We start from the raw sequence: 15,000 nt of genomic DNA, 5'->3' as shown, positions 1-15,000 counted from the left end.
TTTGCAAATTGCTTGCCCTTTTGTCGCACCCCACACATCCCTTGCTATCCTCTGCTGTAAATACCAATAAACCCAATTTACTGTGCCACATACTTTTTCTCGCTTGATTGTAAATAAATGCTTTGTGTCAAAATCGTCCCAGCTCATTTTTGGCTTTTCCTTCATTGGTCCAGGATGGTTCGTATCCTAGCCTAGCTGGGACATTATTCCCCCAACAATCTTTCTTCCAGCCGGTACATCCTTGGGCAGTGACACTCGGCTGCATCTGATCCGGTAAGGTGATCCGGTTTGAACAAGGTGCACCGAGGGCATGTCCCTTGATAATTAGATCACATGACCATTCGGTAAACGGAATTTATTAGACGGAGGACCCTAAGTTACGTGGTTGAGTTATTGGCGTTCACGGTCGATTAGCGACCCGCCGCGTCACGAAGTTATTCGTGTGTAATGGCTTGCAATTCCCGAGAGTCTTGTGGAACCCGAGGTAGCTTCCCCCACCCCACCCCCACCCCTTGTGGTCTTCTCGCCCCCGACCCCCGGTCCGCAACAATAAACATCAACAATAAACAATAAACAACATCCAATGGGGATCGGCGGAGTGCTTGTCACACTCCCCATATTCCGATATATATATATATATATATATATATATATATATATATATATATATATATATATATATATATATATATATATATATATATATATTGTTTCGGTTCTCGGAACCGCATGCATACAACATACAGTTGTCCTGAATCAGTTATTCCATTAATATATGTGCAGTTAGATCCCTTCCTTGGTTTAGTGGGAAGACAAGGGAGTGCATTGTGATGGGCTATAGTTAGGTGATTAGATCATCATTCCCCTTTTATTTTATTCCCTCCTTTTATTTTCTGAGGTGAAATCGTCTCGCTTGCTACCCTCATTTCGCTGGCCACAGTGTACCACCGTCTATCCAGTGACTCGTTTTCAGAGGCAAAATCCCAACGTTCGCAATGGAAGCCGCATCGGCATCCACCTTCCCAAACCCAGACAGGCGCGGCGTGGGCGGGCCAAACTATCATCTGGCTGAAACCCCGCGAAGAAAGGCGGACCACATGAAGGCCCGGTCCAATCGGGATGCTTGGATCGGATGATGACGACGGTTTCGCCATGGCTCCTCCCCGAGCTCCGTGATCTATAAAGTATGGAGCATTCCTCAGAGTTGGGGCGAAGTTGAGGTGGATGGAAAGGAAGAAGTCAGTCGGAGTTGTTGGATGTGAAGATATATATACATATATATATATATATATATATATATATATATATATATATATATATATATATATATATATATATATACATAAATATATATAAACCTGTCCTCCACTCAAGCTCCTGCTGCAGACAAGATTACCACACATGCGGCTGTGGACCGAACTGCACAGCTTTTGTCGGGTGCCGCACCATGGAGCATCCCTTCCCCCGAAACGCTCAGGTACCAAAAACTGTGACCTCAACTCCCTCCCTCCCTGGCTGCAAAAGTCCTTTGCCTTTCAGTGGGTTTATTTTGTCTGAGTGTGTGTCTGAGTGTGTTGGCACCTGTCCATTAGATAAGCCTGTATAAGATCTTTATTGTTGTGATTGTTATTGCTTTTATTAATCTCGCGTCAAGTCTGCACTGTGTCTGCTTTTGTAAATTGCTTGTATAATTGTCGCACCCCACACCTCTCTCATCTTTCCCTGCATTACATCCCCAATAAACCTTTTGTTGTACCACATGCTTTTCCTCGCTTAATGTAATATATAATAATTGTAGAAATGTTCCCAGCTCATCTTTGTCTTTTTCTCCATTGGTCCAGCATGGTTCAAATCCAGGTTTAGCCGGGTCTTAATTCCCAACAATCCGTTCTCTTTCGCCGGTATATCCTTGGCATTGCCGCTCGACTGCATCCGATCCGGAAAGGTAATCGGTAGAGTGATCCGGTTCGGACAAGCAGTACAGAGGGCGTGGTTCCCCGGCGGTTAATTAGGTAACCTCATTCTGGACAGGAGGACCCTCGGTCACGCGGTTGAGTTATTGGCATCCATGGTCGGTAAAGCGATCCGCCGTATCACAGAATTATCCATGAGCAACGGCCGACAATTCCAGGGAGTCTGGTGGGAATCGACGTAGTTTCCCCCACCTAATGGTCGTCTCACCCGACCCTGCAACAATATATATATATATATATATATATATATATATATATATATATATATATATATTATATGTAAAATTATATACCATGTATAGAATTGTGGGAATGACTTCAAGGGAGTAAGTCTGCATCGTATAGGGTAGTTATCTGCCATATTGCATGTATTAGCATAAGAGTGAGGTAATTTAATTGTTATAGGACATGCATCATTGAAATGAACAGCAGCTGCAGACACCCCCCCCCCCAACCCCACCATGAACATGTCCAAGGGAAATTTATCCCTTCACCCCTCATTTTAATTTGCTATCCTTTGTATCTGTCCTATGTTTTCTGAAAGGGTAGAAGGCCTACCAGGACACACGAGGTGCTAGTTTAGGCACAAATAGACTGGCAGTGTGATCTGGGCGAGACGCAATGCTCAGAGGTAGGGCCACTGCTTGAGTGATGCTTGTTTGGCCAATGAGCATGACGCATATGAGGAGAGCGATGTCAAGGGGCAGGGCTAGGGCTGCGGAGATAAAAAGGGGGAATGGCCTGAACTTGGAGTCAGTCTCGTCAGAGAGAGACAGAGACAGAGACAGAGACAGAGACAGAGACAGAGACAGAGACAGAGACAGAGACAGAGACAGAGACAGAGACAGAGACAGAGACAGAGACAGAGACAGAGACAGAGAGAGAGAGAGAGAGAGAGAGAGAGAGAGAGAAACGTGCTGTGTGAGAACCCAAAGGAGAGAGAGGAGTCAAGCTCCCCACAAGTGATCAGACCACTCCTTGCTGCAATAGTTTTGATCCAACCTCGTGCCGTATCTTGTGCGGATCGGCGGAAGTTGGACTGCTGAGAGACAGCCTGCCCAAACTGTTCACATGGAGGCCCTGCCACCTGGGTTAAGCTGCGTCCAATTGGACGCAGCCTCAGGTACTCTTTTTGAGTCCTGTCATTTCCTGCTTTGTCATCCTGTGGAAAGCCTGGAGGCCTTCAAAGATTTAAATAATGAAGGACACTTCTGACAATTGTCATGAAGGACACTACCGATTATTGAAATACAGGGCACGTAGTTCAAATGGTTGTAAATAATTATTGCTTCTCTTTGTATTCCTCCCAATTGTTATTGTCAAGAGACATTTGCACATGAACTTCTCTGAGTGATTCAAATTGCTTTGATTGCTGCACACATTTGTGAAGGAATGAATGGGTCGAGCGAGTTAACGCCCAGCGCTAAATATGCCAGTGTCCTCGCGGGTACGGCATGAGCTGCTCATTGGAATAAGGACATACGGCTAAGCCAAAGCACAGGCACCCCATCGTCTCGGGCTCTCCGGTACAGCAGATAACTAGAACAGTACTTCATAGAGGGCATGCCGCATACCTCCGACATGCTGAACAGTTTACGTTTTGTATCCCACTGATAGATCCGATATATATCCAGACCTCAACCAAAACCTAATCAGCTTGTTCTTGTCACCTCCACAACTCATCCACCAAGTTTCGTCCGAATCCGTCCACAACTTTTTAAGATATCATGCTGTGTATATTATTTTCGGCCCATCTCTTAATGAATCGCTTTGAAAATTTAAAAATATTCCAGTATCCGGATCTGGATCTTCACCAAGATCTAATAATGTCTCCCTTGTCACACACCCAACCTGTCCACTAAATTTCGTCTGAATTTGTCAACATCTTTTTGAGATATCCTGCTCACATACAGACAGACAACCAGACAGAGCTGAAAACACAACCTCTGCCCACCTTTGGTGGTGGAGGTAACAAGACAAAATACTCGAGACACTGCTGGGGTCGTCTGAAAACGCTGGCCAGCGTGACCGCTTGACGCAGTTAGTTGGAAATCGTACCTGGCATGTGGGATCTGTCCTATTTTTCTGTTGTCGTTTCATCTCAATGTTTTCAATTAAGTTTTTAACATATTCCGATGTTTTATCGATACCTTTTTGGTCTGTATTGTCGAATGCAAGTTTTGGTGTTTGACCTAATTCACAAGGCCTCAGCTTGGATGTGTGCGCCTCCTACGGTTTCTTTTATTCTGGGCGTTCTCATTTTACACTTCTCAAGTTTTTATTTTATTTATCCTTTTCTTTTCAAAAAACGCAACAGAAAAAAAAGAAAGAAAAAAAAAAACGTTAACATGAGTAATTACAAACACATTCTGGCCACTATCTCTTCCTCATTCTTTATATCTTTCATTCTCAATATCTCCCACTATAACTCATTTCCTTCTTGCTTTAAAAGCTTTTGACAATTTTTAAATGTTTCATTTTTGCAAACTTGTCGGTCACAAACTCCATACATTTTCTTCCTCGTCTCAATCTCCTCTTACTTACACAATTTTGTGTCCAAACTGGTCGATCATGCAAACGCTTGGTCCGTGGACCGTCCTCCAGAACCTATAACAGGACTTTCCTCCGTACATTCAATAACCCTTCATTTCAGCCCTGCCGCAACATGTCTTCATTATCAGAATGAGTGATCATGATAAATCCAGTCTGCAGATAATTCCAGCAGATGACCATCAACACTTCCCAGTCTGCACCACTCAAGTGTCAAACACCCAGCTGCACATCCTCTACCCTCTGCCGAGAGCCCCTCTTCCCAAGCCACATGTTCCACTCCCCCCCCCCCTCCCCCACATCAAATTTGTTGAAACTGCACCAAAATATTGAAAGATCAAGATCTAAAGGTGTCAGACATGGCCAGACAATTTCACCAAAATTTGTTCACTACATACCGAGGAGTGTCCCAATAGCTAAACTGATGAAATATAAGAATAATGTTAATGGAGAAAGTCTAAAGCACGGATGATTTGCACATGACATTGTTTCAATTTCATATCATGCGGAAGAATTGCAAATGACGGAAGAGCTCAATTTGGAGAATTCAAAGATTGGAGTAAAATAGATTACTTTGTAGAAGTGAAGAGAGTTATTAGAGAAGGATGGGCAACATTTTGAAAAGCAAAGAAACAAAAATGTCAAGAAAACGAAGCTGCATTTGTGCATGAAAAGGAAAGTCTTTTGTAGCATTTGTTGGAATTCTATGAGGCAGTTAATAATTGTGTCGGTGAAGTAAGGGAAATGATGAAATAGATCTACTGTAGACTTCAAAAGACATTGGATAAGTTACCCCATATGAGCATGTTCGGTAAGACTTGCAGAGTGGCTCGTAGAGTATTTAGAACTGGACTGAGAACTCGCTCAGATATAAAAGACAAAGAGTAACTGAAGTGAGGAGTGAAGTGGGGTGGGGTGTGGGAGGGGAAATGCCAATTTGGGAGGCTTGAATTAAATTTTGCACTTTAGAGGTCAGTGCTTGGACTATGCTTTGTAATGTATTATTTGGACAATGGCATTAAGAGTAAACTTTTCAAATTTGCAGGCAACACAAAGCTTGGAGGTAAGGTAGACAGAAAAGAGGGTATTGCCCAGATTGAAGATCGCTTATATCGTCTTGGAGCTTGGTGGAAAGATAAGCAGGTACACTCTAATTATAGGAAAAGCAAGGTGATGGGAATGGATGGGCCAGGAAAATAGAAATAAGGACTAAATAATGCAAAAGACAGCTTTGGTGTCAGTGACATACAGGAGAAAGACCTGGGAGAAGAAACAGCAGTGCATGTTAAAAATGGGGAAAGCCATTTTTAACACTGAAAACAGCAGGCACGCGGTTTGAAAGTTTTATTATTATTATTTTTTTTGCCCGTACGGCCACGCACGTACGGGCACGCGAGAGTGAAGGAACAGCCTGTGTGGTTGTTGTTTCTGGCACGCGGTTTGAAAGTTTTATTTATTTATTTTTTTTGCACGTACGGCCACGCACGTACGGGCACGCGAGAGTGAAGGAACAGCCTGTGTGGTTGTTGTTTCTGGCACGCGGTTTGAAAGTTTTATTATTATTTTTTTTTTGCACGTACGGCCACGCACGTACGGGCACGCGAGAGCGAAGGAACAGCCTGTGTGGTTGTTGTTTCTGGCACGCGGTTTGAAAGTTTTATTATTATTTTTTTTTTTTGCACGTACGGCCACGCACATACGGGCACGCGAGAGCGAAGGAACAGCCTGTGTGGTTGTTGTTTCTGGCACGCGGTTTGAAAGTTTTATTATTTTTTTTTTTTTGCACGTACGGCCACGCACGTACGGGCACGCGAGAGCGAAGGAACAGCCTGTGTGGTTGTTGTTTCTGGCACGCGGTTTGAAAGTTTTATTATTATTATTTTTTTTTGCACGTACGGCCACGCACGTATGGGCACGCGAGAGCGAAGGAACAGCCTGTGTGGTTGTTGTTTCTGGCACGCGGTTTGAAAGTTTTTTTTTGTTTGTTTCTTTTTCACGTATGGGCACGCACGAGTTTGATCAATGCAAACAACCTCAGCTGTATAGTTCGCTGGAGCTATCTTTTTTTTCTTGAAATGATTTTTTTTTCATCAACTGCTGTCACAACGGGAACCCAACGGGTTTACGGGTCATCTTGTATGTTTTAAATTTCAACCTGATCGGACGCATGGTCTGGCAGCCATAATATATAAGTTTTTGGTCTGGGTTCTTTCTTTTTTTGTTTCAATAAGGCTCATTTGGCTGCACTTGGATGGGTTTGAAGGTCGAGGAGTAGTAGCTGAAACCCAAATCCTAACCAGATTCCTCCTGTTAACTTCATTTTTTCTTGTTTGGGTTCCTTCTGATGATTCCAATGCAGGACTGTTCCTATTTGGTCTTCCATTCGATTGGAATTGAATACATTTTAATCCCATTCTGAATTCAGTTGAATAATAATGAATGCGATGGGTCAGGATCAAGTGTCCGATCAAAGCAGGGTTGCATCAAAGCGGGATGTCTTGGTATCATCACTTGGTCATCACTGCCAGCAGTTATAAAGTGGCAGTTGTAGTTATGTGTATTAATTACATAATACCAGCACACAAAACAAGTCCTGGCGAGGGTCTGCAATCTATAATTGCTCTATTTCTTGTTATTTGTTTTGTAACAACATTGTACAAATAATTTTTTTTTTTTTTTTTTAAAGAAGCAATTGAAGGCTTTAAATAGTTTTATCAGCAATATAAAACAAACATCGAGGGAACAACGAGCACCACAAAGGCATCTACTTCCAAGCATGCATACCAATTGACGCACATCTTCAATTGCATCAATCACTTTTAAAAGATATTTGGTGATCATGACAAGGAATATTAAATAATCAGTTGCACACATGGTTGATTCATAACAACTTTCCATAAGCTAACTTTCTGCGTTTAATGTAATGCAATTACTCAAATTTAGCTCCATACAGACAGTGCATGCAGAGACAAATCTATTTTCCTGAACACCAATATTGCAATTTCACAACATTTAGTTTTCACGACCTCCCCAAACCCTCCCACCTTTGATAATATTTTTCAAAACCTTCATCAATTGCACCTTAGTGATGAAATGCAATGTTCCAGAGAGGCATTATCTGAAATGTCCATCAGCAATTGCTTGAAGACCTGCACCTTATATGTGAAGTATTATTATCGATTAAAAGCAACTACCAATAAATAATTCAAAACCTGCAAATAACTTGAATGTTATTTGTACCAGCAGCTTGCACATCATGGGAAAGGAAAAGAGTTGTGGTGATGTGAACCGTACCTCTGTGATGGACTTTACAAACCGAATGCCATCATCCTGTCCTTTGCGCTTTGCCAGACAATCAGAAAAATAGTCCCAGTAGTCCATGCGAGCACCCAGCAATTTTGTCTTCTCTTTTTGATCATACTAAATAAAAATGATAAACAGAAAAATCAAAAGATTTGTGACATTTCAAATGAAACGACAGAACAAAGCGAGTGAGGCAATACATATCATGAGTGTCTGCCGAGCGAGCAGAGATAGACAGACAAGGGTGCTGACAGAAACGGTTCAGATGGTCAAGTTTTTTCTTTAAAAAAAAAAAATCACCTGCACACGACCACGTTCAGGAAGTTTCACCCAAATGTATTATCGTGTTTATGGTCCCCGTCCAACCGTGGGCATGTGACCGCAGTTGAGGCGTGAATTGCAAACAAAATGGTGGTGCTTTCGGGTCAATTTAATGATGTGGTGCCGAGTGGTTTGCGCCAACTCGTCAATCTCACGACAGTTAATAAAATAATTAACCCAAGCTGTTAAGGTTAGTTTGCTTGTGTACAAGAGAAGTAGCAGGCAGACATAAACAAACAAAAAACAACATTCTTTTAATGAATCTGAGGACAGAATACGGAAAGGAATCCCAACACAGAAGACAGACATCATGATAAATAAATAAATAAATAAATAAATAAATAAATACTCTTCACAGAACAAGGATTCTAAAAACTAAGGGCCGCAGTCACATGATTAATCACACGGAAACCAGGTGAGATAGAGAAACAGCAGTATGTAGGACGACGTGCGGCAGTCGGACATAGCCTCGTCCAGAGCGTCTGTCTGTTCTAATAATTTGTGCTTTTTCTCTCCCTCTCCCCACAGCCGTGAGCATGCCAACCCCCCCCATTTAACTTTCCCTGCCCCTGAGGCGTTGCTGTCCAAACCTTTCCACTAATCACTGGCCGATCCATGGCTAAGCTACAGCGCCTTGGCCCAATCTGTTCGGTTTTTGTTCCAATCAGTGATGCAGACATACAGCCACCAAACTATGTCCTGTAGTAATGCTAACAACCAGTGAAAATTATCATATTTCATACAAAAAGATGGCAATTATCTGTATGTATATACAGGTGGCGGAATTTTTTTTGGAAACAACGAAATGTCACTTAGTAGGGTGTTGGGCCACAATGTACAACCAGGATGGCATGGATATGACATGGCATGGAATCAACAAGGTTCTGGAACTGTTCTGCAGGAATATGGCACAATTCTCCCACAAGGAAGTTCTCCAATCTTTCACATTTCTACTTCACATGTTGAACATGTTAATGTATTTTGAGTCTGACAATGGCACAGGGATGGCACACTTACCTGGGAACAGACCAACATGAGTTTGATGCTCGGTCCAGCTATATACTGCCAGGCTGGTGCTTTGCAGTGAGGGCTTTGTGTGTCTGTGTGTGCGTGTGCCCATCTGTGTGCCTGTCTGTGTGCGTGTGCCTGTCTGTGTGCGTGTGCCTGTCTATCGCCTACAGGTCACAATTTTAAACTGATAATCACGAAACTTCACCACATGTTCGAGTTTGTCATAAAGAAGTAGCCCATTATTTTTGAGGTCAAAAGGTCAACATCTTAGGTGAGATTTCCAAAATCCCCAATTTTCATCCGATCGACTAAAAATTTAAAGGGGATTTATATTTCAGGTCACTGCATTCAACTAGCCAATGATTTTTGAGGTCAACATAGACCAAAAGGTCAACATAGGCCAAAGCTCAACAACAAAGGTGGAATTTCTAAAATAGTCAATTTTCATCGGATTGACTTGAAATTTGAAGAGGAGTTGCATATTTGGTCATTGATTTCAACCACCAATGATTTTTGAGGTCAAATTTGTTTTATGGATTTTGCAAGTTTCGTGCTCTGCACGACGTCTTCTTCTTGTTTGTCTGTTTATGTACAGCCTATGTCAAAAAGTTGTGGACGTATCCGGATGAAATTTTATGGACAGGTTGGGTGTGTGACAAAGAAGAACCGATTAGATTTTGGTGAAAATCTAGATCCAGATCTGACTTCTTGAAATTTTAAAGTGATTCTTCACCATTGAGAGATGGGGTCAAAAACGAAATGTGGCATGATATTTCAAAAATGTATTGGGACCGATATGTTCTCGTGGATCAGGCATTGTGTGGCGGAGGTATGCGCTCCACCGAGTGCCCTTCTAGTTTTAACAGAGATGTTGAAGTGAGCTGGATAGCTTTGCACACAGAAAGCTTCTAAGAAGTCTGTGAAAGATACAAGGCTCCAAGGTTGAAGTCAACGACTCCACTTTAACTATCCTTCAGCACCACAACTCAAAACACAATTGAAGTGACATTATTGGACCACTTTCTGCGTGGTTCTTAATTTGATGTGTATACCTGCACACATATTTAATTATGAACACAGGTTTGAAATTATGCTTTCGATGAGAAATATTTTTTGTGGAGATCACTAAATCACTTTCACTTTACGAGGCATAACTATCTTTAAAATTGTTTTATTAATCGACTTGCCTGCAACAAGTACTCCAACTTGGTGCATAAAGTGTGCAATATGTTGCTGTCATCGGTGATGGGCTCTCCAGTTAAACAGAATTCACGACCAAGGTCAGCAACAGCTCCTGTGAAACACACAGCAAAAGGGTGCATTGTCAAATTGGTCACATGAGGTTTCCATCTCTCCTCCTGCAATCACGACATCCCCCGACCTCTCTCCCACATCTCAGCGAGTATTTTAATAAATATTCTTTAGAGCAATGCAACCGAGAAAGGCATTATGAAATTCGGTTTAGCTTTTCATAACGACTAAACCAGAGGGTGCAAGGCATGTGAAAAGGAGGATTGTAACATTTCAGGGACGATTTGAGCACGATACGGACAGAGCGTGTATACAGGATCAGATGTATAAGTTGTGTCATCGTAGCATTTGTAAACTGCGTGTCAATGTCAGGGAGTTAAAGAGAAATCTAAACGTGTACAAAACGAATGAAGTATTTATAAGATGCAGAAGATGGTATTTTCTGAGAAAGGACAATATTAGGAGACATACGAGTATGTGGTGGGCCATAAAAAAGGTAAATAAAACAAACAAACCAAAAAAATCAAAACTTGACATCAGTGACAATGTTTCAATACTTACACCAAATATGACCTCCCCTCCTCTGTTTTATACATTTTGTTATACACAACAACTGGTTATGCATCACTTTGTGAAGGATGTCTTTTGTATAACTCCTGAGATGATCTGAATCGCTGGATCTTTCATGGAGTCTCATTTTTTTTTCTGTGTAAATTCCATGGGGAATGGCTGGGGTCTCATTGGTGGAAACCCTATGGGTGGGAGCCCTTATAACCCATCATTGCTGAGCCTGGGGAGGGAGGGGAGGGCAGTGGAACCAGCAACTTTTGGAATAGCAAGCTCTCTCTGGATTGGACCCACTGACATACTGGACTCACCTCAACTCTCTGACCCACTGTCTGCCTCTCGGTCTTTCCATGGTGGAGGCTAGGTAGTGCAATGCATATTTTGCTTCAGCTACCCATTCGTTACAATAATACATGTTCGCTTTCAAGGAACTTCGAGAAAGAAGGCCATTGGGCACACTAAAGCCATGCCCTATTCTGTGCTTTATTCTATTAAATGCTGAGCATCAAGCAAGGAAGCAGCAAGGACCATTTTTTGAAGTCCTGAATACGATTCAGCCGGGGTTCAAACTACCGACATCCCAGACTCAGAACGGATGCTCTAACCATCAAATCATAAAGGCTGGTTGTGTACCAGACACATGCTCTTGACCACGTGCCTTTCCCTCTTGGTAGCACCATTTTATCACGCAAATGATTGGGTTCATTTATTCACTCCGCAACCAAACGTGAACAGAGGTTATGTGTTCACCCGTTTGTTTATGCGCAGGATATCTCAAAAAAATTATAGATGCATTCGGACAAAATGTAGTGGACAGGTTGGGCATGTGACAACAATGAATTGATGATATTTTGGTGAAGATCAGGATCCAGAGACTATAATTTTTAAAACGATTCTTCACCATTGAGAGCTGGGCACCAAAAATGACGTATAGCACGACATAGCAAAATATTGTGGACAGATTCAGACCAAACTTGGTGGATGAGTTGGGTAGGTGACAAGAACAAGCAGATTAGATTTTGGTTAAGGTATGGATGCAGATCTGGACTATAAGTGGGATACAAAATGTAAAGTGTTCAGCGGAGGCAATTTGCTCTACTGAGTGCTGTTCTCGTTTTGATCTTGTTTTATCAGCAGTGTAGAAAAAGGCTCCCCTCCTACCTGAATATTTCTCCCCTCCAAGTTATTGCCGACACTGTCGAAATTCCTTCCCGAACCAGGTCCAGAAAGGAGATGCCTACCACCGGGTCTATTAGCCAAAGGAAGTGTAAATATGGTGCCACAATTTTCTGCTAACTCTGACAGATGACGAAGAAACAGAGGGACATTTACAGGTGTTCCATGCTATAGCATCTTTCCTCCTTGGACTTAAAGAAATTAGTAGAGTACCCACCCTATGCGCAATCTTGTTCCAAGCATGCAACATGTTCCACTGACATTTATTTAGGCGGTGTTTAGGCAACTGACACCTACCTCAATTGCTCTTGAAAATAAAAACAAAAGAAAACCCGGTTACGTGCATGAAGCAAAAACATACCTATTGCTGACAACTCAAAACACCTCACTGAACTGGAAAATGTGGGGACAGGAATACTGTGCTGTAAACGGTGGAGACTTGTAATACTCTCCCCCAACCTGGAAAATGAGTCACATGTCCAAACAGCCACAGCTGACGTTCATAGACTATACAGGTAACAAATCTCATTTGAGTCCCTCTCAGCAACCGCTCGTTGGACACAAAGTCTGACCAGCGATAGCCAAGGATTCTCCGAAGAGACCTGGTACCGAAGGAGTTAAGTCTTCGTCTCAGATTCTTGGTCAGAGTCCAAGTCTCACATATGTAGAGCAGGATTTGAAGCACCAAGAACCTGAAGACCCAGACTTTCATCCTCCTGCACAGGTACCAGCAGCGTCACACCCCATGATCCAGGAAATCCATGACTCCCCAGGCCCGATCCAGACGTCCATTGACCTCCAGCTCACAACCAGCAGAGAAAGGAACATCACTGCAAAGGTAAGTGAATCTCTCCGTGACCTCAACATCCTCACCACAAACAGGTACAGACAAGATGGCAGCATCCACGACGTCACTGAAAGCCTGGATCTATATTTTGACCCAGGAAACCCATAATCCCAGTGGTTCCGATACCTCATGCAGCATCTCGAGGGCCCTTACAAGGACATCCAATGTTTCCGCAAGAATAACCACATCATCTGCAAAATCAAGGTCAGAGATCTTGACATTCCAAAGCGATGCACCGCAGTTTGATCTCTGACATCCTCCCCAGAATCGAGTCCCCGGAAGAGTGTGGGGGCCAGTCAACACCCCTGGCAAACTCCAGTAACTGGAAACAAGTCAGAGATGAAACCATCACACCTCACAGCACTCTCTGTACCAATGTATTGTTCAGAAATCAGATCATATCGATTCCTGGTGTGTTCAATGTATTTTTTTTAAAATTATTTGTCTCTTTTGTCATTATCCCATTTTGTTGACAAATGTTAGTCAAAATTTGTTTTGTCAATTTTATTTCTCTTCTTTGACCTGTGATCTTTGTAATTTATTTTCTGGGTGTTTTCAAACAAGACAAGTCATGAATGAAGTTTTGGACTTGCTTTCTTTGTGCTCATAAGCAAAAAAATTATATTTACGTAGCCATTCATAGTTGTTCTGCAAATATAGCCATTCCTCGTCGTTCTTCAGTGCATCCGTTTCAACGCCATGAGGCCACTGCCTTCTCCTTGGATGAGCAGGTAGGATCAAGACATGCACAGATCTTTGTAGAATATTTTTTGAATGGTGTGAAAGTCACATGTCTTCCACAATGGTCACGTCGCTGGCAGGGAGAGGTCGAAAAAGGTCCCGGGTCTGCCGGTTATATTTGGCGAGAATCGGCGTTTTCAAACACATGACCGTGGTGAATCCGCCTGACAATATTGGCCGAGTGAGCCAGCCAAGCAACTTGCTTCACAAGCGCTACGGCAGGAACCAAATCTGCCTGTCTAATAGGTTAATTTTCCAATTCACTATGCGCTATGGTGCCTGCTCACAATGACCGCACAGTTCTCCTTAATAAAGGGTTTATTACCAGAAAAATTAAGGGTGGGTGGGGAAGAAGAACACGGCCACACTAAGGCGATCACCTACTGCAAAAAATGATGATGCAATATATAACCCAGCGTACCCTCAACGGCATGAACGAATAACTTATCGCATTCACTCGGGGGGATATGAGACAGAAAGAAAAAGGAAAACCTTCTCCACACACAATGCTCACACACACACGGCATGGTCTTTCTGCCAGCTGCATGGCAAATCAGTCCAGGCACTCGATAGTTTCAAAACACATGCCCGACACCTTTTGATTTTAATCACAGGAATCAAATCACACTTATTGTAACATGTACTCTAATCTATGCGCCAATTAGACGCCAAGACCAGATCCATAACAATAGTAAGTCGTGTCCTTGTTTTGGTATCTAGTTTATCTATTTCTCCTTTGTAATGACTTCTTGCAAGATCTTCAACATTTCTCCTGTATAATTTATTTACTGCTGTGATTTGTTGCAGTGCAAGTCTTCTATTTGTTGTTATGTATTGAGACCTTCCATATCAAAACATCCTTCAAAAAGTGAAATAAACTAATTTTAAAAAAAGATTGTAAAGGGAGAATAGAAGGTGCGAGGCTGAAAGAGATCGAGGCGAGAAGGCTAGAATAAACTTTGGTACATCAAGGGTGATGAAGGTTGTGGTCAAATTTCATCGAAATTGTGTGTGTAGTTTTGGAGAAGAAAGCAAATGCATATTTAGGGGGGGCAACCCTCTCCCCACCCACAGGGCCTGATTTTTTTCTTGCCATGAACAAATTTTGGTACATACCAAGTGATGAAGATTCTGGTGAAGCTTAATCGAAATTGTATCATTTCAGAGAAGAATTTGCAAGCATTTGTGGACGGACAGATTGACGATGCGCCATCCCATAAGCTCCCAGGAACTACGTTCCAGGTGAGCTAAAGATAAATA

The 15,000-nt window shown here is 42.4% G+C and overlaps 1 protein-coding gene across 4 annotated transcripts in view; it reads right to left on the bottom strand.

The window, feature by feature from the left end:
• LOC147029794 (uncharacterized) overlaps window positions 1–15,000 on the bottom strand; it is a 100,117-nt gene that overhangs the window by 69,369 nt on the left and 15,748 nt on the right. For all 4 annotated transcript variants that reach the window (XM_085873125.1, XM_085873124.1, XM_085873126.1 and 1 more), the window contains 2 exons: window positions 10,346–10,452; window positions 7,818–7,943 (listed from right to left, as the gene is read on the bottom strand). In XM_085873125.1, the coding sequence (XP_085729251.1) occupies window positions 7,818–7,943; window positions 10,346–10,452 (233 nt within the window). The remainder of the gene's footprint in view (window positions 1–7,817; window positions 7,944–10,345; window positions 10,453–15,000) is intronic.

This window comes from Eptatretus burgeri, chromosome 3, assembly GCF_056783735.1.
Source record: "Eptatretus burgeri isolate ZD-2024b chromosome 3, Ebu_testis_v1, whole genome shotgun sequence".
Classification (NCBI taxonomy): domain Eukaryota; kingdom Metazoa; phylum Chordata; class Myxini; order Myxiniformes; family Myxinidae; genus Eptatretus; species Eptatretus burgeri.
The sequence above is the reverse complement of the archived record's forward strand: the minus strand, read 5'-3'. Positions and strand labels throughout refer to the sequence as shown.